Here is a 23,322-nt window from a genome sequence, read left to right on the forward strand (position 1 = left end):
TTGCACACAGCTACTTGATGTAATACAGTGTAGTACTACTAGGAGCATCTTGGAAATTTTATATTTTTGATAGTTAGCTTCAGTAGAAACTTCTCCAGTGTGGCTCTTAGCTTCATTACCACGGAGACTAAGCATTCAAGCAATGCACGAAGAACAGTGGCTAGATGTGAAGTGAAAAGCCATTGGACCATACCCAGTGGAATACGCATTTAGTATAGAAGTATTGCTTGCTATGTTGGCTGCAAACACTGCATAATAATAATTACATTACCAGTAAAAAGTGCCCAATGTGCATTGCTTCAGCACTATGTTTTGTACAAAGCAGTCAACAAATTCCACATCACTATTGGCTTCATGTTGGAGAAAGTTGTGAAAAACACTAGAGCATACATGTACACTCAATACACATGCTCAGCTACATGTGTGGCATTTAGTACCGGTATGTGGGCGACTTCAAAGTTCTATTTTGGTAGTTAGCTTCGGTAGAAACTGTCTAAACCTGATCCAAAGCTCTACTACCGTACTGGCAATATATGTTGCCGCGTAACGCGTAACGCAGGAGGGTGCGGCGTAACGCGCGACCAGGCTAGTGCGACAAATTTTCGTTGCGTTCGTAACGCGCGTCAGGCGGGGTGCGGCGATCTTTTCATTGCAGTTTGCACTGCAAAGGCTGAAAACTGTGAAAGCACGTGTACCGCGTGGCAAAAAAAAGGACTACGGCAATATAGAAACCTGTGTAACGGCTCCTGTGCGACTTTGCATGTAACGCCCTGCGTGCGGCAAACATGTGCCAATGTAACGCTTCATGGCCTCACTGCGGCAACATATATTGCCAGTACGGTACTATGTTCTGAAGATGTTGCAATCAAGTAATGTAAGACACGTACCCGCAGCATTGGAGCTAGTTGTGAAAACCTTTAGACCATACACTCAATGCACATGCTCAGCTATGGCATTTAGTATGTGGGCGACTTCAAAGTTCTATTTTGGTAGATAGCTTCGGTAGAAACTGTCTAAACTTGATCCAAAGCTCTACTACTATGTTCTGAAGATGTTGCAATCAAGTAATGTAAGACACGTACCCGCAGCATTGGAGCTACATGTAGTTGTGAAAACCTTTAGACCGTACACTCAATGCACATGCTCAGCTATGGCATTTAGTATGTGGGCGACTTCAAAGTTCTATTTTGGTAGTTAGCTTCAGTGGAAACTGCTAAAACTTGATCCAAAGCTCTACTTAAAAAAAAGAAAGAAAAAAAAAGTAAATTATCGTATCCGTTCCCGAAGGGAACTCACGACGGCCGCTAACACCCGACAAACCCTAGCGGCAGATGCAGCGCCTAACGGTGGGGGTGAGTGGGTAAGTCTCACAACCACTGGCACAAGTGCGGAAAGCGACCCCATTAGCTGCATCCATGTACCCCTTGTGCCTGGCCACAAGTTCCCAGTTGACTGTGGGTAGCAGCACGGCTGGAAAAACCGCTCCCACTACTATGTTCGGAAGATGTTGCAATCAATTATTGTAAGACACGTATCTGTCATATGGTGGAGTCAGGGGTTATAAGGCGTTGGACTATGTCCCAGTGCAATGTGCTGATTCTTGAAATATGGCATCACTTGAAACTTCAAAGTTTTATGTCAAGAGTTACCTTCGGTAGAACCTTCTCAAACTTGCTACACAGTACCATTATTAGGTTATGATAGCATAACCATCGAATACAGGGCAAGTCCAGTGTCAAATACTTGTGGGCGGGGCTAATATGTGGGACGTGTGCGCTGAAATGGGATGATTCCGAAAAGAAAAAAAAGGTCACCTTCTAGCAGATTTCTACCCACATCTACAGCTTATGCTGATATTTAGCAAGTATACTACTGTCCTGATGTTGGACATCAAGAGAAAGGGGGTAACTACCAGTGCTACGGCCAAAAAAGTGGTTTTCCGGTATTTTTTGGCCTAAATTGGCAATTGTGAGTATGCTATGTTTGGCCCCTCCCCCGAGTGAAACCGGCCGGTAGAACTTGATAAAAATTTGTCTCCGTACACTAGATATCCAACGAAACAAAGTACAATCGTTTGTAGCCACGTTTCCAACAAAAACAAAATTAGACGCGAGGGGTAGGAGCCACCTTAATTCATCGTTAAGGCTGCATTCACACACGATACAAAAATTCGCGTTTACATGACCGTACAAGCCACTTGCAACGCCTGTGCATTCACGCAGTCAAATGCAGTGCATGCCAAACACGTAAAAAGTGACCGCTTTGTAAAATCGCCTACTGGTCTCGTCATCGTCCAGTGACAATCGACATTCTTTGTTCCGTTGGGACTGTAGCTTGTGCTCGTTTTCGTTGCGCTTGCCTTCCCCTCTTTGGTCTTTCCATAACCTTGAACCTTCCAAGTTGGAAGGCTGTCGGTTAGCGCTACGGAGATGTGTTGAACCTAGGTGTCAGGACGTCGAATGTCTCAGTACTCTGTCAGTTTTGTGCCCAGTTGTTGCACTTTCTGACTGTATAGTATCTAGTTACAGTGGTGGAGAGTTACTCAGTATCTAGTTACAGTGGTGGAGAGTTACTCTTAACTCGTTTCCATATGTCCTTTACCTTTCTACATTTATTATTGGCTCAATACCCGAGTTTCAAATCGCATATTATTGGTACTACTACTTTCTTGTTTTTTTTCCGGTCGGAGGCAAAAAGGTACGCGGGCGCGGACGTTAAACAACGAAAAAAGAAAGGGTGGCCTTACCACAAAAGCAGAAAAGAGCAGAGACAGCCGGCTGTCTCTGTTCTCTTCTGCCTTTGTGTACACGTACATGTACATGTACATAATGTGTACCATTATGTACATGTGCAATAAAGTAAATAATTTTACTTTAGAAGTAGGATACACTTCAGGCTCAAAATTTTGAACGTTTTCACTAGCATTCATTCATGCCTTATCATCAGGTAAATCGCAGGCAAATCAAAATGAACATGGACAATGGATTAAATACTGCAGAGAGGTGACAGAAGCAGCGCAAGGAAGAAGAGCCAAAACAACAGTGTCAAATGCGTAGGGTCCAGCGGATTCTGCCGGCAGAAAAATTGGCAGAATTCGGTTCTTTTTCTGGTAAGTTTCATGCATGTTTGGTACATTTATTTATTTATTTATTCAACATCTTATGGCTTCCGATGGCAGCCAAAACGGGAAGATGTGGGTGATAGCCAACCATGGTAAAAGAAGGAGAAGATTATATACATGAAAAGGAAACAGCCGAAAAGCTATATTGATTAGTTTTTACTTGCAAGTATTATTATTATGGTGCACTCAGTCATCAGCAGGCCCTCAGATTCACTTTAAATTCTTTCAATGATGCAGAAGTCTTCACTGAGTCGGGAAGTTGTAGCCATGCACAGTAGCCCTGGAAGAATGGCGATCTTGTGAATTGCGTTGACTTGGCCTTGGGAAGAGAAACTTTGTTTCTGGTTGAGCGGCCCGAAACAAACCAGTTATAAGGCTTTATATGTTCAGGAACACAACCCAAGAGCATTCGATGAACCAATATACAGAGGCAAGTTAGTCGGCGTTGCTCTAACGGAGTAGTCTGAGCTAATAAGTACACCTCATTGGAGGGAAAGGAAGGTTTCTTCGAGAACAAAATTTTTAGAACTTTCTTATGATGAACTTCAATGGAATCGGATAAGACCTTAGCTAGGCCACACCAGGCTGTGGCAGCATATTCAAACAATGGAAGGAGATAAATTTTATATATAGCGGAACGGCACGGAATAGAGAGATGTTTACAATGACTTTTAATATAGCCAAGAGCACGGCTGACTTTATTACAAATGTAATCTACATGAGCCGACCAGGACATGGATGAATCGAACATTACCCCTAGGTGTTTGTGCTCCTTTACCGTCTGAATTTCTGTGGGTGAATTGGGAAAGGTACATGTTTGTGGATAAAGAAATGGAGCAGAATTCGAGGAATTTCCCGCCATAAGGTTTGTATGGTTCTGCCAATTTTTCTGCTTTTCGAGCAGAATCTGCCACCTTTTCGAGCAGAATCCGCCGGTCCCTACAAATGCGTAACCCATGCACATAGAAAGTCGTGGGGAAAAGGTGCAAGTGTGAAAGTCTACTAATGAAAACTTTCAAAACGTTGAGCCTGACGTTTGTGTGGCTAAATCATAAGGCCTCTTTTACGGGCAAACAGAATACAATTGACAGTGGCATGGCGAATGATTAGAACACAACACCAAAAAATGAAAACATTTGTATATGTGAAAAAAGCGCAAAAAAACGAGAGAAAAAAGAAAAAACCTGAAATATACAAAAATAATCTACGTGGAGATACATGTAATAATTTTAATATAGCTATGAATAGGATGAAGGCCGCAGACATCACGCAATTACGTTACTTGTTTGACAAGTATTTACTGTGTATTTTATAACAAAAAATATTATTGAAAACCCATAATCGATTTTCTTGTTCCTATCATCAGTGGGAAAAAAACTTCAGTTTCTTTGGTTGTATCCTTAGTTCCGTATTTTTTCCCACTGATGATAGGAACAAGAAAATCGATTATGGGTTTTCAATAATATTTTTGTTATAAAATACACAGTAAATACATGTCAAACAAGTAACGTAGTTGCGTGATGTCTGCGGCCTTCATCCTATTCATAGCTAGACTGTACATGTATACATTAAAAAACCTGAAGTTTGTCCTACTTCCAGGTACATGTACATGTACAGGTACATGTATACAGTAATTACATGTACATGTACATTCTTGTCTCCAAGTAAATTGTGCAATGAAGTATTTTCCGCTGATTTTCTGGACGACAGTGCAGTGCTGTACCCGTCCGAACCCGAGAATTCTTGGGACCGCCAAGTAACAAGTTAGTTGAACAACATTCCCGATGGCGATGTGATCTGGAGTGTCAAGGTCACAGTGATCTCCTTCACTGCTGCTGGTGAACTCCTTGATATCCGTTACTATGCGAGTATGCGTACATGTATGAGCCTATCAGTGCCAACCGGCATGGAGGCGTACCCCGGGGAGGGTCCTTGTACATGTACCGTAAAGTACCGCCAGAGCGCCCCACCATCTCATCCTTTCGTGGTCGTATTGTGGAGGTGATTTTGAGTTGGGTGCTCGCAATGCTGGCTTTGGAGCGCCGTATCGCGCTGCGGCGCTGGTTCTGTGGATCGAGTGATGGATTGCTGGCTATCGCTGTGTTCCTCTGGCCAAGAGCTTTCCAGAAAGCCCGGATCACCAAAATCGGCCAAAGGACACCAAAGTTACGACCAGATAAGTAACTGGGCTCGCGTATGCAGTGTATTTCTTGAAATAATTGTGGGCCCCAAAGGGTTATTAACCAAGATACACAATTCGAGAGAATTCCGAGAATTCTTGGGACCGCCAAGTAACAAGTTAGTTGAACAACATGCCTGATGTCGGTGTGATCTGGAGTGTCAAGCCTCAAGGTCACAGTGATCTCCTTCACTGCTGCTGGTGAACTCCTCCATATCCCTTACGCTGCAGCTTTCCAGCGGCTATTCACGCCAGTCTGAACGCGCCCTTACTATGCGTATGAGCCTGTCAGTGCCAACCGGCATGGAGGTACCCCGGGGAGGGTCCTTGTACATGTCATGTATTTTCCCATGTACATGTACATGTACAGTAGTAGTAGTAGTAGTAGTAGTAGTAGTAGTAGTAGTAGTAGTAGTAGTAGTAGTAGTAGTAGTAGTAGTAGTAGTAGTAGTAGTAGTAGTAGTAGTAGTAGTAGTAGTAGTAGTAGTAGTAGTAGTAGTAGTAGTAGTAGTAGTAGTAGTAGTAGTAGTAGTAGTAGTAGTAGTAGTAGTAGTAGTAGTAGTAGTAGTAGTAGTAGTAGTAGTAGTAGTAGTAGTAGTAGTAGTAGTAGTAGTAGTAGTAGTAGTAGTAGTAGTAGTAGTAGTAGTAGTAGTAGTAGTAGTAGTAGTAGTAGTAGTAGTAGTAGTAGTAGTAGTAGTAGTAGTAGTAGTAGTAGTAGTAGTAGTAGTAGTAGTAGTAGTAGTAGTAGTAGTAGTAGTAGTAGTAGTAGTAGTAGTAGTAGTAGTAGTAGTAGTAGTAGTAGTAGTAGTAGTAGTAGTAGTAGTAGTAGTAGTAGTAGTAGTAGTAGTAGTAGTAGTAGTAGTAGTAGTAGTAGTAGTAGTAGTAGTAGTAGTAGTAGTAGTAGTAGTAGTAGTAGTAGTAGTAGTAGTAGTAGTAGTAGTAGTAGTAGTAGTAGTAGTAGTAGTAGTAGTAGTAGTAGTAGTAGTAGTAGTAGTAGTAGTAGTAGTAGTAGTAGTAGTAGTAGTAGTAGTAGTAGTAGTAGTAGTAGTAGTAGTAGTAGTAGTAGTAGTAGTAGTAGTAGTAGTAGTAGTAGTAGTAGTAGTAGTAGTAGTAGTAGTAGTAGTAGTAGTAGTAGTAGTAGTAGTAGTAGTAGTAGTAGTAGTAGTAGTAGTAGTAGTAGTAGTAGTAGTAGTAGTAGTAGTAGTAGTAGTAGTAGTAGTAGTAGTAGTAGTAGTAGTAGTAGTAGTAGTAGTAGTAGTAGTAGTAGTAGTAGTAGTAGTAGTAGTAGTAGTAGTAGTAGTAGTAGTAGTAGTAGTAGTAGTAGTAGTAGTAGTAGTAGTAGTAGTAGTAGTAGTAGTAGTAGTAGTAGTAGTAGTAGTAGTAGTAGTAGTAGTAGTAGTAGTAGTAGTAGTAGTAGTAGTAGTAGTAGTAGTAGTAGTAGTAGTAGTAGTAGTAGTAGTAGTAGTAGTAGTAGTAGTAGTAGTAGTAGTAGTAGTAGTAGTAGTAGTAGTAGTAGTAGTAGTAGTAGTAGTAGTAGTAGTAGTAGTAGTAGTAGTAGTAGTAGTAGTAGTAGTAGCAGTAGCAGTAGCAGTAGCAGTAGCAGTAGCAGTAGCAGTAGCAGTAGCAGTAGCAGTAGTAGTAGTAGTAGTAGTAGTAGTAGTAGTAGTAGTAGTAGTAGTAGTAGTAGTAGTAGTAGTAGTAGTAGTAGTAGTAGTAGTAGTAGTAGTAGTAGTAGTAGTAGTAGTAGTAGTAGTAGTAGTAGTAGTAGTAGTAGTAGTAGTAGTAGTAGTAGTAGTAGTAGTAGTAGTAGTAGTAGTAGTAGTAGTAGTAGTAGTAGTAGTAGTAGTAGTAGTAGTAGTAGTAGTAGTAGTAGTAGTAGTAGTAGTAGTAGTAGTAGTAGTAGTAGTAGTAGTAGTAGTAGTAGTAGTAGTAGTAGTAGTAGTAGTAGTAGTAGTAGTAGTAGTAGTAGTAGTAGTAGTAGTAGTAGTAGTAGTAGTAGTAGTAGTAGTAGTAGTAGTAGTAGTAGTAGTAGTAGTAGTAGTAGTAGTAGTAGTAGTAGTAGTAGTAGTAGTAGTAGTAGTAGTAGTAGTAGTAGTAGTAGTAGTAGTAGTAGTAGTAGTAGTAGTAGTAGTAGTAGTAGTAGTAGTAGTAGTAGTAGTAGTAGTAGTAGTAGTAGTAGTAGTAGTAGTAGTAGTAGTAGTAGTAGTAGTAGTAGTAGTAGTAGTAGTAGTAGTAGTAGTAGTAGTAGTAGTAGTAGTAGTAGTAGTAGTAGTAGTAGTAGTAGTAGTAGTAGTAGTAGTAGTAGTAGTAGTAGTAGTAGTAGTAGTAGTAGTAGTAGTAGTAGTAGTAGTAGTAGTAGTAGTAGTAGTAGTAGTAGTAGTAGTAGTAGTAGTAGTAGTAGTAGTAGTAGTAGTAGTAGTAGTAGTAGTAGTAGTAGTAGTAGTAGTAGTAGTAGTAGTAGTAGTAGTAGTAGTAGTAGTAGTAGTAGTAGTAGTAGTAGTAGTAGTAGTAGTAGTAGTAGTAGTAGTAGTAGTAGTAGTAGTAGTAGTAGTAGTAGTAGTAGTAGTAGTAGTAGTAGTAGTAGTAGTAGTAGTAGTAGTAGTAGTAGTAGTAGTAGTAGTAGTAGTAGTAGTAGTAGTAGTAGTAGTAGTAGTAGTAGTAGTAGTAGTAGTAGTAGTAGTAGTAGTAGTAGTAGTAGTAGTAGTAGTAGTAGTAGTAGTAGTAGTAGTAGTAGTAGTAGTAGTAGTAGTAGTAGTAGTAGTAGTAGTAGTAGTAGTAGTAGTAGTAGTAGTAGTAGTAGTAGTAGTAGTAGTAGTAGTAGTAGTAGTAGTAGTAGTAGTAGTAGTAGTAGTAGTAGTAGTAGTAGTAGTAGTAGTAGTAGTAGTAGTAGTAGTAGTAGTAGTAGTAGTAGTAGTAGTAGTAGTAGTAGTAGTAGTAGTAGTAGTAGTAGTAGTAGTAGTAGTAGTAGTAGTAGTAGTAGTAGTAGTAGTAGTAGTAGTAGTAGTAGTAGTAGTAGTAGTAGTAGTAGTAGTAGTAGTAGTAGTAGTAGTAGTAGTAGTAGTAGTAGTAGTAGTAGTAGTAGTAGTAGTAGTAGTAGTAGTAGTAGTAGTAGTAGTAGTAGTAGTAGTAGTAGTAGTAGTAGTAGTAGTAGTAGTAGTAGTAGTAGTAGTAGTAGTAGTAGTAGTAGTAGTAGTAGTAGTAGTAGTAGTAGTAGTAGTAGTAGTAGTAGTAGTAGTAGTAGTAGTAGTAGTAGTAGTAGTAGTAGTAGTAGTAGTAGTAGTAGTAGTAGTAGTAGTAGTAGTAGTAGTAGTAGTAGTAGTAGTAGTAGTAGTAGTAGTAGTAGTAGTAGTAGTAGTAGTAGTAGTAGTAGTAGTAGTAGTAGTAGTAGTAGTAGTAGTAGTAGTAGTAGTAGTAGTAGTAGTAGTAGTAGTAGTAGTAGTAGTAGTAGTAGTAGTAGTAGTAGTAGTAGTAGTAGTAGTAGTAGTAGTAGTAGTAGTAGTAGTAGTAGTAGTAGTAGTAGTAGTAGTAGTAGTAGTAGTAGTAGTAGTAGTAGTAGTAGTAGTAGTAGTAGTAGTAGTAGTAGTAGTAGTAGTAGTAGTAGTAGTAGTAGTAGTAGTAGTAGTAGTAGTAGTAGTAGTAGTAGTAGTAGTAGTAGTAGTAGTAGTAGTAGTAGTAGTAGTAGTAGTAGTAGTAGTAGTAGTAGTAGTAGTAGTAGTAGTAGTAGTAGTAGTAGTAGTAGTAGTAGTAGTAGTAGTAGTAGTAGTAGTAGTAGTAGTAGTAGTAGTAGTAGTAGTAGTAGTAGTAGTAGTAGTAGTAGTAGTAGTAGTAGTAGTAGTAGTAGTAGTAGTAGTAGTAGTAGTAGTAGTAGTAGTAGTAGTAGTAGTAGTAGTAGTAGTAGTAGTAGTAGTAGTAGTAGTAGTAGTAGTAGTAGTAGTAGTAGTAGTAGTAGTAGTAGTAGTAGTAGTAGTAGTAGTAGTAGTAGTAGTAGTAGTAGTAGTAGTAGTAGTAGTAGTAGTAGTAGTAGTAGTAGTAGTAGTAGTAGTAGTAGTAGTAGTAGTAGTAGTAGTAGTAGTAGTAGTAGTAGTAGTAGTAGTAGTAGTAGTAGTAGTAGTAGTAGTAGTAGTAGTAGTAGTAGTAGTAGTAGTAGTAGTAGTAGTAGTAGTAGTAGTAGTAGTAGTAGTAGTAGTAGTAGTAGTAGTAGTAGTAGTAGTAGTAGTAGTAGTAGTAGTAGTAGTAGTAGTAGTAGTAGTAGTAGTAGTAGTAGTAGTAGTAGTAGTAGTAGTAGTAGTAGTAGTAGTAGTAGTAGTAGTAGTAGTAGTAGTAGTAGTAGTAGTAGTAGTAGTAGTAGTAGTAGTAGTAGTAGTAGTAGTAGTAGTAGTAGTAGTAGTAGTAGTAGTAGTAGTAGTAGTAGTAGTAGTAGTAGTAGTAGTAGTAGTAGTAGTAGTAGTAGTAGTAGTAGTAGTAGTAGTAGTAGTAGTAGTAGTAGTAGTAGTAGTAGTAGTAGTAGTAGTAGTAGTAGTAGTAGTAGTAGTAGTAGTAGTAGTAGTAGTAGTAGTAGTAGTAGTAGTAGTAGTAGTAGTAGTAGTAGTAGTAGTAGTAGTAGTAGTAGTAGTAGTAGTAGTAGTAGTAGTAGTAGTAGTAGTAGTAGTAGTAGTAGTAGTAGTAGTAGTAGTAGTGTAGTAGTAGTAGTGTAGTAGTAGTAGTAGTAGTAGTAGTAGTAGTAGTAGTAGTAGTAGTAGTAGTAGTAGTAGTAGTAGTAGTAGTAGTAGTAGTAGTAGTAGTAGTAGTAGTAGTAGTAGTAGTAGTAGTAGTAGTAGTAGTAGTAGTAGTAGTAGTAGTAGTAGTAGTAGTAGTAGTAGTAGTAGTAGTAGTAGTAGTAGTAGTAGTAGTAGTAGTAGTAGTAGTAGTAGTAGTAGTAGTAGTAGTAGTAGTAGTAGTAGTAGTAGTAGTAGTAGTAGTAGTAGTAGTAGTAGTAGTAGTAGTAGTAGTAGTAGTAGTAGTAGTAGTAGTAGTAGTAGTAGTAGTAGTAGTAGTAGTAGTAGTAGTAGTAGTAGTAGTAGTAGTAGTAGTAGTAGTAGTAGTAGTAGTAGTAGTAGTAGTAGTAGTAGTAGTAGTAGTAGTAGTAGTAGTAGTAGTAGTAGTAGTAGTAGTAGTAGTAGTAGTAGTAGTAGTAGTAGTAGTAGTAGTAGTAGTAGTAGTAGTAGTAGTAGTAGTAGTAGTAGTAGTAGTAGTAGTAGTAGTAGTAGTAGTAGTAGTAGTAGTAGTAGTAGTAGTAGTAGTAGTAGTAGTAGTAGTAGTAGTAGTAGTAGTAGTAGTAGTAGTAGTAGTAGTAGTAGTAGTAGTAGTAGTAGTAGTAGTAGTAGTAGTAGTAGTAGTAGTAGTAGTAGTAGTAGTAGTAGTAGTAGTAGTAGTAGTAGTAGTAGTAGTAGTAGTAGTAGTAGTAGTAGTAGTAGTAGTAGTAGTAGTAGTAGTAGTAGTAGTAGTAGTAGTAGTAGTAGTAGTAGTAGTAGTAGTAGTAGTAGTAGTAGTAGTAGTAGTAGTAGTAGTAGTAGTAGTAGTAGTAGTAGTAGTAGTAGTAGTAGTAGTAGTAGTAGTAGTAGTAGTAGTAGTAGTAGTAGTAGTAGTAGTAGTAGTAGTAGTAGTAGTAGTAGTAGTAGTAGTAGTAGTAGTAGTAGTAGTAGTAGTAGTAGTAGTAGTAGTAGTAGTAGTAGTAGTAGTAGTAGTAGTAGTAGTAGTAGTAGTAGTAGTAGTAGTAGTAGTAGTAGTAGTAGTAGTAGTAGTAGTAGTAGTAGTAGTAGTAGTAGTAGTAGTAGTAGTAGTAGTAGTAGTAGTAGTAGTAGTAGTAGTAGTAGTAGTAGTAGTAGTAGTAGTAGTAGTAGTAGTAGTAGTAGTAGTAGTAGTAGTAGTAGTAGTAGTAGTAGTAGTAGTAGTAGTAGTAGTAGTAGTAGTAGTAGTAGTAGTAGTAGTAGTAGTAGTAGTAGTAGTAGTAGTAGTAGTAGTAGTAGTAGTAGTAGTAGTAGTAGTAGTAGTAGTAGTAGTAGTAGTAGTAGTAGTAGTAGTAGTAGTAGTAGTAGTAGTAGTAGTAGTAGTAGTAGTAGTAGTAGTAGTAGTAGTAGTAGTAGTAGTAGTAGTAGTAGTAGTAGTAGTAGTAGTAGTAGTAGTAGTAGTAGTAGTAGTAGTAGTAGTAGTAGTAGTAGTAGTAGTAGTAGTAGTAGTAGTAGTAGTAGTAGTAGTAGTAGTAGTAGTAGTAGTAGTAGTAGTAGTAGTAGTAGTAGTAGTAGTAGTAGTAGTAGTAGTAGTAGTAGTAGTAGTAGTAGTAGTAGTAGTAGTAGTAGTAGTAGTAGTAGTAGTAGTAGTAGTAGTAGTAGTAGTAGTAGTAGTAGTAGTAGTAGTAGTAGTAGTAGTAGTAGTAGTAGTAGTAGTAGTAGTAGTAGTAGTAGTAGTAGTAGTAGTAGTAGTAGTAGTAGTAGTAGTAGTAGTAGTAGTAGTAGTAGTAGTAGTAGTAGTAGTAGTAGTAGTAGTAGTAGTAGTAGTAGTAGTAGTAGTAGTAGTAGTAGTAGTAGTAGTAGTAGTAGTAGTAGTAGTAGTAGTAGTAGTAGTAGTAGTAGTAGTAGTAGTAGTAGTAGTAGTAGTAGTAGTAGTAGTAGTAGTAGTAGTAGTAGTAGTAGTAGTAGTAGTAGTAGTAGTAGTAGTAGTAGTAGTAGTAGTAGTAGTAGTAGTAGTAGTAGTAGTAGTAGTAGTAGTAGTAGTAGTAGTAGTAGTAGTAGTAGTAGTAGTAGTAGTAGTAGTAGTAGTAGTAGTAGTAGTAGTAGTAGTAGTAGTAGTAGTAGTAGTAGTAGTAGTAGTAGTAGTAGTAGTAGTAGTAGTAGTAGTAGTAGTAGTAGTAGTAGTAGTAGTAGTAGTAGTAGTAGTAGTAGTAGTAGTAGTAGTAGTAGTAGTAGTAGTAGTAGTAGTAGTAGTAGTAGTAGTAGTAGTAGTAGTAGTAGTAGTAGTAGTAGTAGTAGTAGTAGTAGTAGTAGTAGTAGTAGTAGTAGTAGTAGTAGTAGTAGTAGTAGTAGTAGTAGTAGTAGTAGTAGTAGTAGTAGTAGTAGTAGTAGTAGTAGTAGTAGTAGTAGTAGTAGTAGTAGTAGTAGTAGTAGTAGTAGTAGTAGTAGTAGTAGTAGTAGTAGTAGTAGTAGTAGTAGTAGTAGTAGTAGTAGTAGTAGTAGTAGTAGTAGTAGTAGTAGTAGTAGTAGTAGTAGTAGTAGTAGTAGTAGTAGTAGTAGTAGTAGTAGTAGTAGTAGTAGTAGTAGTAGTAGTAGTAGTAGTAGTAGTAGTAGTAGTAGTAGTAGTAGTAGTAGGAGGAGGAGGAGGAGGAGGATTTCTTGTATGCCGACGACAAGAAAAAGCTTCTCAAGCTAATACATGCACTCGTATTCCATGAAGTAACCGTTTTGATGCCACAAACATGACATTGTGTCAGTGAAACTGCCTCGTGACAACAAATCATTGCATTTCCATCTTGGGGAAGACTGACTGACTGCAACGCTGTACAGATTGTATAAATCATCTCATTTCAATTTAGTTGCAGTGAAGTGAAACACTGTGTACACTACATGTATGGTGGTGTGTCTGTGCGTCTTGAGTGTGCACAAACGATCTTATTCCTCGTATTATTAACGGATTATTGTCCCCACCGTCACCTGTTCACAGGTCTTTGTGTGGATGGATTTTCATTGAGCATCACATTTCTTGAGAACTTGGTAGTTGTGTGCTCCCATGCATCATTACGGTAATAAGCGTATACTTGTGCTATCTATTTGTTGCAGGTGTGCTGATATTCAGAAGCTTGCGGAACTGAGTGCTGCTGAACATTTGCATGGCCATGAGCAATGGTGAAGCTTGCTATTGCACTCTCACCATGTGCTAGTATTATGCTGACTACTGCACTATGTTACTCTCTTACACTACTACATGTGCATGTACTTGGTCCGGCTCATCGCAATTGTCGCTTATCTATCGCCACTAAGAACAGGAGTTTGTTTTACCGCTCTGTGAAATTTCCAACAGGCATAGTGAGGAAGCATGATACATGAATACTCTCCGCCACAAGAAAAAATTTTCAGCAATGGAATCAGGTGAAGCGAGTCGAAGAAAGGAAGCAAGTTAAGCAAAATGCACGAAATAAATCAGCGAATAAGCGCTTTCTTGCACTCACACTAGTACAGGTCCAGAGTTCACTCAACTCTGCATCTCTCGGGCCGCGCCGTTACATGAGCTGGCATTTGCTGGTGTCTAGCTGCTAGCTGGCGTAGACTGGTAGAGTATCTCTTGCGTTCTCAGCCTATCGTATGGCAGCAATGGGAAAGAAACAGTTGTGGCTGTCACTTCGGTGCTTGAAGGAACCGTGGGCAGTGTGACCTGTGTGTCACCACATTGTGTTTCAACAAAGCTTTCGAATGAGGCGTGCAGGCCTCTCCAGACAGCTGTCATACGCTCCGCTTGGATACGCTGGCCACGACTCTTGTAATGCGGCTGCTATGTCCACCAAGAGAAGGAACAACCAACACGTCAGCCGGGCGCATCGCATCAAAAACACCTTTCTTTTTCAGCATGACGCTCATACTCCTCTTCCGTGCACGCGTGCCTGTCACGCTCTCCAGGCCAGGATATCAGTTGCCCCTGCTACAGTTCCGGTCTTCGGGTCGCTGCGCTTGGCTTTTGCAAGTATAGTTTTGGCAACACAGACAGTGAATGGCCAGATTCCCACTTCCCAAAAAAGTCGATTACATCGCGATTCAAAGCGCTAGTCTCGATCATTTTTTCTTTGGTGCTTCCTTTAATCTTGCCATCACGATCTCCCACGCAAAAGTAAGTTAGATATCGTGATTGGAATGGGTTTTACCTGTCAAAAAGTGCTTGGGGGATAAGCGACAATTGCGATGAGCCGGACCAAGTATGTAAACGTCCGTGCATCCGCCCAAGTATGCATTCGTTTCGTATAATTATTTGTTATCCCTCTTGACTTTACGTGTAAATGGGTGGACGTTTGCATGGCTGTTGGAGTTGCGTGTGTATTGTGTCTCTACGCTTTTCTTGGTGTTTTCTTGGCGTTGTATAAGTTTGTGTGTGTGTGTGTGTGTGTGTGTGTGTATGTGTGTGTGTGTGTGTGTGTGTGTGTGTGTGTGTGTGAGCGCGCTCACAATAATTTGAATACAAATAATTGATCCTTGGCTCTCCATTAGTCTCTTTTGATTCTTGGTTTTTTCTAGGTATTTTCTTGGCGTTGTGTGGGTGTGTGCATGTGTCTGTGTGCGTGCACAATAATTTGGCAACACTATATGATTGAGATATTGTAATTTGCAGCGTCTGCGAAGAGACCACTTGATTTGGGGATGGTGTTCGTAGGGTTTTTCATGTTATGAAGTGGCTGCAGTGGTGCCTCAATACTTATTTTTTATCTTGAGGAGTGAACGATGTAAAGGATTAAAGGGAGAGGCCGTTTTCTGGTCAATATTCAGTGCTTACAGCAGATCCTATGTCTAATTTCGAACCCTGGATAGGGGATGCCTAATCAGCTGGACTTTATACAATGAATGTTGTCCACATAAAGACTCTTTATAGTTGATTTCAAAGGTTGGACTCCATACAGTTGATTTTGGACCAATGGACTCTATATAGGGGTGAAGCCAATTGGCTGGACTCTATACAAGGAGTGATGTCCATCTAAACTTTGAGCTCACAGTTGATTCCAAGTTTGGACTCTATATAGGGGTTGACCATCATATAGGGGCTGGACGCTCTACAGAGTCCAACATATATACAGTCAGAAAGTGCAACAACTAGGCACAAAACTGACAGGGCACGGAGACGTTCGACGTCCTGGCACCTAACTTCCACACATCTCCGTAGCGCTAACCGACAGCCTTCCAACTTGGTAGGTTCAAGGTTATGAAAAGACCAAAGAGGGGAAGGCAACTTTCTGACTGTGTATAGTATCCAGTTACAGTGATGGGGAGTTTCTCTTAACTCGTATCCATATGTCCTATTCTTTTCTCCATTTATTTATGGCTCAACATCCGAGATTACCCGACTGCTGTTGCCGTGAGTTAGCCAATTTTACTGAATGTTGTTGCTGGATTGCACAGGTCCACACATATTTGACACATCCAGCGCAAATACGATGATCAGTCTGAGCATTGTCCCGTCAGTTACTTGCGGAGATGATTACATCTCGTTTCGGTTGCGGAAATGATTTAAACAACGAAGCATTTGGCTTCACTTGGAACACAGTGGCTGTACAATAACTGAAACTCATCGCTGTAGGTAACACGATTGAAAACCACCTGTGCGGAATCCGACAGTCCAATGCTTTTGTTCCTTGCCCATGTTCCTGCGATACAGTAGCATGATGCCTTCGCTTGCAACACTTTTCTCTTTGTACCCGTATTTTGTAACTATCGAGCACGTTACTCCGGTTTCTTCAACGACTGCAGGTTTCACTAATTACTTAGAGCACGTCGCCTTCACACGGAAGCTGCCAACGACGGCATTGCACCACACTATCGTTAATTGCGACTTGTACGGTATGTTTGTGTATGTGTGTGTGTTTGTGTGTGTGAAAGTGTGTGTTTTGTGTGTTGTCCATGTTGCTATCGTGTTCTATGCCTGTGTGTGAATGTGTGGATTGCTGTTAGTGTTTTTCGACTACATTCGGAACACACATGCAGATTAGCTTTGTTGTTAAATGGCAGTACAGTGTCTAGTCTTTTTTCGGAAATTTGAAAGCAGAAAAAAGGTATTGACTAGATTTTAGTGATCTCCGCTTCTTCCTTTGTAAGTACAGTATCGGACGTACGTCTGGGAATTATTCCGACACAACGGGAGATCCGCGATAAATACCTGTAAGAGAATCTATGCTGCGGAGACTCAGCTGTATCCTACATTCTGAAAAGTAACCCAGGCAAGACAGAAAAGTCGTCCATATGAAATCAGCTGTAATTTTGAAAGGATACTTCAAAGGTGGGCAAGTCGCCATGTGAAATCAACTGTACTGCTGTGCGATTTTACAGGTGTGTATAGGTCTAATACCAGTCAGCAGACCCCAGATACTTGTGAACTATAAAGACAGCTGGAGGCGAGGAAGAGCCGGTTTGTGTTGCGAGAAGCTCCGGATCAAGATGATTCCTGTTCTCAATGTTAGCGAACGGAAATGATCGCTGTGAATTGGATTTTGGGACCTAGTGTAACAGCGCGTCAAGCTGTCCTCTTTATACACCGTGCATCTGAAAGAGAAGGATTTGTAATAACCACTGACACTGTTTTAGGACGTCGTTGTTATGTTGTACGCTTTTTTGTTCGTACTATAATACGTTTAGTGTTGTTTTTGATAGTTTGTGCAGTTTAATTTACGTGTATGGGTATCTGTTTTGTACCGTTTCTTTTCCTGGCTACTGTTCGCTCCTTATAAACAGTATACATTTGCGTGCGCAAGTCGCTTCACTAGTATATAAATCAATGATCATTTTCACTTTTAGGAGATCCCCCGATAGGCTATGCCTTTGGGAAATCCTTTAAAATTAAATAATGCAATTGCAATTTTCATCGGTTTTTCTTTTTGTGCTATTATAGTTTGCAAATAGGCTATCTTGAATACGTGATATAGTCCCAGTCCCATATCACATGCTATCTGTATTTCAACGTTATTTTCAAAAGGATTGCTTCGTCATATTTTAGCCATTAAGCACGAGCGATACATAAAAACCACGCGAGTCAGTCAACAGACCATTACAGCAAAGGGTTTTACATGGGCATTGCACTTTAGGTTATAGTTGCATTAGGAAACATGCAGCACACGTTATGCCTTCTTCCATATACATGTACATGTGTACGAATCCAATTATGATGCAAAAAGTAGGGAATTGATTACTGACTAGCGGAAAATATCATAATCGATCACATATGGCATTATGTTAAGTGATGTGAAACTGGCATCATCGCAAAGTCCACCAGAGTACGTATTGCAGTGCATCTGACAATCGCAGATGCAAATGGTTCTTTGTTGATTTTGACGAACTGACTTGATGAGGATCACAAGCTGTATTGATGCTGAACGTATTTCTTTTAATATAATTATATGAACTGCACTACCAACTAGCCAGGGGGAAAGACAACGGAACTGACATAACACCGAGACAAGACCGAATTGCATAGAGAGTAGTGCAGGAATTTTCTGGCGCTGACCACCTACATCTGGATGATTGTATACCGTTGTGTACTTGTTCAAGTTACCTGTAAATACTGGCGCCTACTGAACGGATTCACACAACTGATGCTACCAGGTGTTTCACTGTCTTTTATGTTTCCATGATTGTGCTCTCAACCCATTTTGCACTGACGACGGGAATATACAAATCAGTTCGCTGCTTATTATAATAATATAGGTATTTCTGCGTGGAAGTTTACCTGTATGCTGATTTCACAGCTTCGCCGATGCTGACTGGCACAGTCATGGACAATAAATCGACAATAAGTACTGCAGAATTCCCTGGCAAAGGGGGTACAGTTACTCGGAGAGACATGGACCTTTGGACTCCGAGAAAGAGAGAAAAACAAATAGACGTGTAGGGAAACAGTCAGAACCACAGGCTGAAAAACAGACCGACAGAGAGACAGAGACAGAGATGGAGATTTTCAATCTCGAATTCGAATAATAATATGAATTGAAAGCACATGAATATCTCAAGGTATATGCCATTACACTACGAATGAGTAATTACACGGTGATGACACGCCGTAGAGACAGATTGACCAATCTCACCAAACCCGCTCGAACCAAAGAGGGAAATGGTGAGATGATTAAGGACAACATTGGGATGGAAAAACGAGGCGAGATCGCGTTGCGTGTGGTGATATACAACAACATAGGCTGTGATCCCATGAACTTGAAGTACACTTACATGGACGGGGGGGGGAGGGGATGTCTCGGCGCATATGTTATTACGATGCGAATGAATAAAGTGGCTATAGTTTAGCTGATGAAAGGCAATAAAGACAAATTGACACGTTTTACACTACCTGCTAGATCATATAGGGTAATATTGATGTGGTCAAAAGGGAGACGGGAAACGAGGAAAGGTCGTGTCGCGCCTGGTGATATACAACGACTTTTTTTTACAAGATAACCACAAACCATCATGGTGCAAACGCGGGCAAAACGCACAGAGATGCAAATAGCGATGGCAACCGAAGCAGTGGAGGCGGGGCAAGAGCAACTAAACCGACCAGGGGTCTCGGCCTCAGCACTGCTCATGCGCGCCAAACTTGAGCAGTGATTCCATTTTCTGAACGTAAAATACGGAGGTTTAGTTGCATATTAGACTAGAAATAGGGCAATGAGCTCTGATAGTGTCATGAAACGGGCTAATGACTGGTTGTCAAGTCTCAAAGCAGCCGCTCGATGATAGAGGGTGATAGTGAGGTAACTAGGGACAAAAAGGCGAAGGGAAAACGGGGAAAGGTGGCGTTGCGTGTGGTGATATGCAACATTAAGGGCAATACCAGCAGTCTCAGAACTGTCTCGCGTATCATCGACTTCGCTCCATGAAACCCACGGCAAGAAACTAAAACTTTGTTTGAAATCGTCAGCTGGTTTCTATGACGAACGAATGCCTTGAAGACTTCAAACGTTGAGTAGACGTAACATTGAAGAACAACTGGCTGGGACATCAGGGACGCGATCTTTGACTGTAGAAAGGAAATTAAATTACCATGTGACACGATGACTCTACTCACGCTGCCGAACATGAACCTGCTTGTCTCTTTGATAATTTGTCGACTGATTACTGTAAACAGCTTTAACGCGATGTCCTTCAGCGTATCAACGCACTTGTCGTCCATATTCCATTTACCCGGCTTTGCTAGGAGTTGACGTGCTCCTTCCAGCTCTGGTTCCCAGCATCCCAAGCTAGTATGACTAACTTGAATAGATGTTTGACTTTGGGTCGGCGGATGGGTGAGGAAGAACAAGAGCATTTTACACATAAAAAATAACTTGCAGTCTGATGGGCCACTGGAGTTTCCGCAGTAAAGATTAGAGGACACTTCTTTCAGGTTACACTTTTCAATAATGTTGCGCGAACGGTGAACGGTGGCATTTAGACTTTGACTTGATTTCACCAGACGATGAACGTTGTCGCGCGAAGCTTGGCTTAGGTATTTATGTTCCAAATTTTTAAATTGGAAGATGCTCATAACAAGGATAGCACACCAGAGATTCTCCTTCCAGGTCCTCCTCGGATCATATATTTTCGGACAGTCGGCCAGCTCCCTGCGCATTACTATGACCAGGAGAATTAGAATGTCTTCTCCTACGTCCTTGAACGAGCAAGGTTTGTTTGGCAGAGCGCAGGCCGGGGATCTCTTGGGAACGCTACACAGGCGCTTGATCCACTCATTCGATTGTTGAAGTGCTGGGTAATCTATTATGGTTCCACTGCTGCTTACGCTACCGGACCATACACGTCCAGCTATACTCGATACGAGCAGTAAAGAATAAACAGTGCCCAGCATAATCAATGTCTTGCCCATTGTGAAAGACGACAATTCGTTGATGGTGTCGAACTGACTTCATAAGCACAGCGCTCGGACTATATATCTGGAACTCAGTGGCTGCATATTCGCTTCCACTCATCGGAGCAAATTGGCTAAGCTCGCTAGAAGACAGGCCTCTGAAATTCCAAATCGTTGGACCATGTTGGCATACACGAACTACTACAAGACTTGATTCAACTTAAGCACGTAACTGTCGCAATTCATTTCGATATTGCACGTATCTCAACTTGATCGCTAGCAATGGAAATTAGGATTGATAATTTTCGGACGTGATTAAAATGAGGGCCTCACTATGAACAGCTGTCTTTTAATTTATACTAGGCGACTTATTTGTTAATTTGTTGATTTGCTGCGTCTTACGTTGCCGTGCATGTTTGTCATTTCGATATTGCACGTATCTCAACTTGATCACTTGCAATGGAAATTAGGATTGATAATTTTCGGACGTGATTAAAATGAGGGCCTCACTATGAACAGCTGTCTTTTAATTTATACTAGGCGACTTATTTGTTAATTTGTTGAATTGCTGCGTCTTACGTTGCCGTGCATGTTTGTCTGTGTTTAGCTGTTTGAACATGTTCCGGAAACCCAGAGTGAAATAATATACATACACCAACTGCAGATCACGTTCTAAAGTAGATTAAAATAGGGTCATGTAGACTTGGAACTAGTTAAAAATTTAATGTTGAATACAGACTCTTGTCCAAGAACGCTCAAGCACGCACATCCACCTATGACGCCACATCGCAAACGCTTTAGGGACCGACCTGTGTACGCTACCAAAGAACAGAAGCGTAAATGCGATACTCAGCAAAATTACTACAGAGTTTTAGCACCCCGTAAACGAGTACGCGGCGGGCTCCTCTGCCGGAAATTGAGCCGCGATAGCAGCTCACTCTGAACGAGTCAGGAGCAGTTGATTGGATGTGGGCATACCCATCCTATCTTTTGATTTCAAATCGCTTTATTTGACGAAAGTTGTCTAGATTTATTCAAAAAGGGTTTGATTTGAGAAGAGGAATGAAGTCCAAAGTACTTCTGTGGTCATCTTTTGTTGGAGTATGTCCTAGGCTCATGTCCATCTTATTGCATACGGGGACTAGCTCAAGGGTAAAGAGGAAATGTTCTTACTTTTGTTGCCTTTAGGAAAGTGCTAGCAAACATGAACTATGGACACTATTGACGTGCATTTAATTCTTTCGTTTACTAGGTGTGAACTAGTTGCTAAAACTGAAGCGCAATTGTTCACTACGCCCCCGCGACACGAATGGCTGTCATTCGTTTTGTTCTGAATCAGGAGTTGGTAAAACTTCTATCTGGAATACCTATTCGCAGAAACGAAATGCAAAAATAACGTCGCTCACATGCGCTGCAAATTTAGTTGACCTGCTGAGTAGAAGTTTGTATGCGTACGACAGTGCATCAACAGGCGTCGCACTGTTCCGCTATAGTGACCACATGTCTGCGCTTGGATGGCTAACTGACAAGTGAGCATGCACACAACCTCCTTCCTGCCAGACGTGCTAGTTTTCCTATCCCAAGAAGCGGGTGCACTGGATTGAATTGGCACAATGTAGTCATTCTAATTTGATTTGTAGCTAATCAGCTACATGCTAGAAATGAAGTTTACACTTTGCTGACAATTCGCTTTGGTTTCGAATGCAAAATAAATATTTTCTTGTTTCGCACTCTACCCGCCGAGCTGTCTACATGATTTCACGATAGGGCATCGCTGAGAATGGGCGCTTCCGATTACACATTTGGGCCTAGGTTGTATAATTCCCGAATGATGATAATGAAAGGAATAAGGTCATGTAAACGAAAGAATACGTGTAAAATTCATATAAGGGTATCCCGTGGGATCCTGTGAACCATCGCTGGGCACGTGGACGTAGCGTGGCATTTACGTCGAGAGCGTCAATTCATGGAATTATCAATTCCACCCTCATCAGAATTGACGGAATTTGAATTGAGAACGGATTTTCTTTACGCGAACGATGCATCGACTATAAGAAAGTCTAGAATTGATCGAAATGTTCATAATCAGAAGCACCAAATGAGGGATAGTCCCCAGTTATATGACTGGACATGGAGTTGATGACAATGTCACCCCAGTAAGATCTGAAGAGAAAATTGCCTGTCACAATCAATTTTCACTTCAGACTTTCCCTGTATTCAAGTCCCTCATACTTATGAATAAAAATTCAAAGTCCTCAGGTTTCTAGATTGTACTCATTTCGCTTTTTTTCTGACGACTATTAAACTGTTCAACGCATGAAAACATGCCATGCCTAGGACCACGAGCTGTATTGAACTGGAACGTGTTCTTTTAAAATAATTATAATTATGAACAGCACTCTCAACTAGCCAGGGGGAAAGACAACGGAACTGACATAAGACCGAGACAAGAGCGAAATGTATAGAGAGTAGTGCAGGGATGTTCTGGTACTGACCACCTACATCTAGATGATTGTATACCGTTTTATACTTGTTCAAGTTACTGGCGCTTACTGAAATGATTCAACTGATGTTAGCGGACGTTTCACTGTCTGTTTTGTTTCCATGTGCTCTCTCTCAACCCCAGTTGCACTGACTACCGGTATATACTAATGAGTTCGTTGCTTATTATTATAACAATAAAGGTATTTCTGCGTTGAAGTGTATCAGTATGCTGATTTCACAGCTACGCTGATGCTGACTGGCACAGTCATGGACAATATGTTAGGTACCTCCTCCCTTACCTTTTCTAGCTGGCCTGCATGCACTTACGTACTCACCTTTTGTCTCCTTTTGTTCCGTTGGCCTGGGTAGCTACTTGCGCGCCCATATTTGCCATAGCTACCCAGGCCCTTTATCTTGCCGTTCAGACTTGATCTCTCTCTCTCTTTTCTCACTCGTCAATAATCACCATGTAGTCGTTTCGTTCGTCTGGGTCTCTTGTCTCGTCGTCTATAATAAATGTCTTTCCCACTAACTTGTTCCCGTTGTCAGTCGTCCTGTTTCGAACTCAACATTGGCGCCCGATTATTGATCGACCCACGACCCTGAGATTATCCCATGCCCAGCCGTCCTCAACCACCATTCGTCTCGTCTATGTCAACCTCGTCTCGTCCATGTCAGTCTCGTCTCTCTTACGCCAACCTCGTCTCGTCTCTATCAACCTCGTCTCTCCTACGCCAACCTTACCTCGTCTATTCTCGTTCAAGCCATGCAGGTCAGCTACCTTTCTCTCTTTCTTTTTTTTTGTATGCTTCTTCGTCAAATTTATTTTCGTGAATTTTTTTGTAGTGTGTGCGCGCGCGTGTGTTCGTAAAACATAACCAAGTTAGGGGTCTGATCATGGTGAGCCACGCTCTAATTTTTGGATGTTTAGCAAAAGTGTAACTAGGCTGTATTAGCCGTGCAAAATACTAGTAATTCACGTTCCTCG

The 23,322-nt window shown here is 40.5% G+C and overlaps 1 protein-coding gene across 1 annotated transcript; it reads right to left on the reverse strand.

Moving 5' to 3' along the window:
- Positions 1-6,496: 6,496 nt before the first annotated feature.
- Positions 6,497-7,402, reverse strand: LOC135826858 (integumentary mucin C.1-like; the record flags this gene model as incomplete). Its single annotated transcript, XM_065339465.1, has 1 exon — positions 6,497-7,402. A coding segment is annotated over one exon (906 nt), but the record flags the coding sequence as incomplete, so codon positions are not given.
- Positions 7,403-23,322: the final 15,920 nt, after the last annotated feature.

This window comes from Sycon ciliatum, chromosome 10 (genome assembly GCF_964019385.1).
Source record: "Sycon ciliatum chromosome 10, ocSycCili1.1, whole genome shotgun sequence".
Lineage (NCBI taxonomy): Eukaryota > Metazoa > Porifera > Calcarea > Leucosolenida > Sycettidae > Sycon > Sycon ciliatum.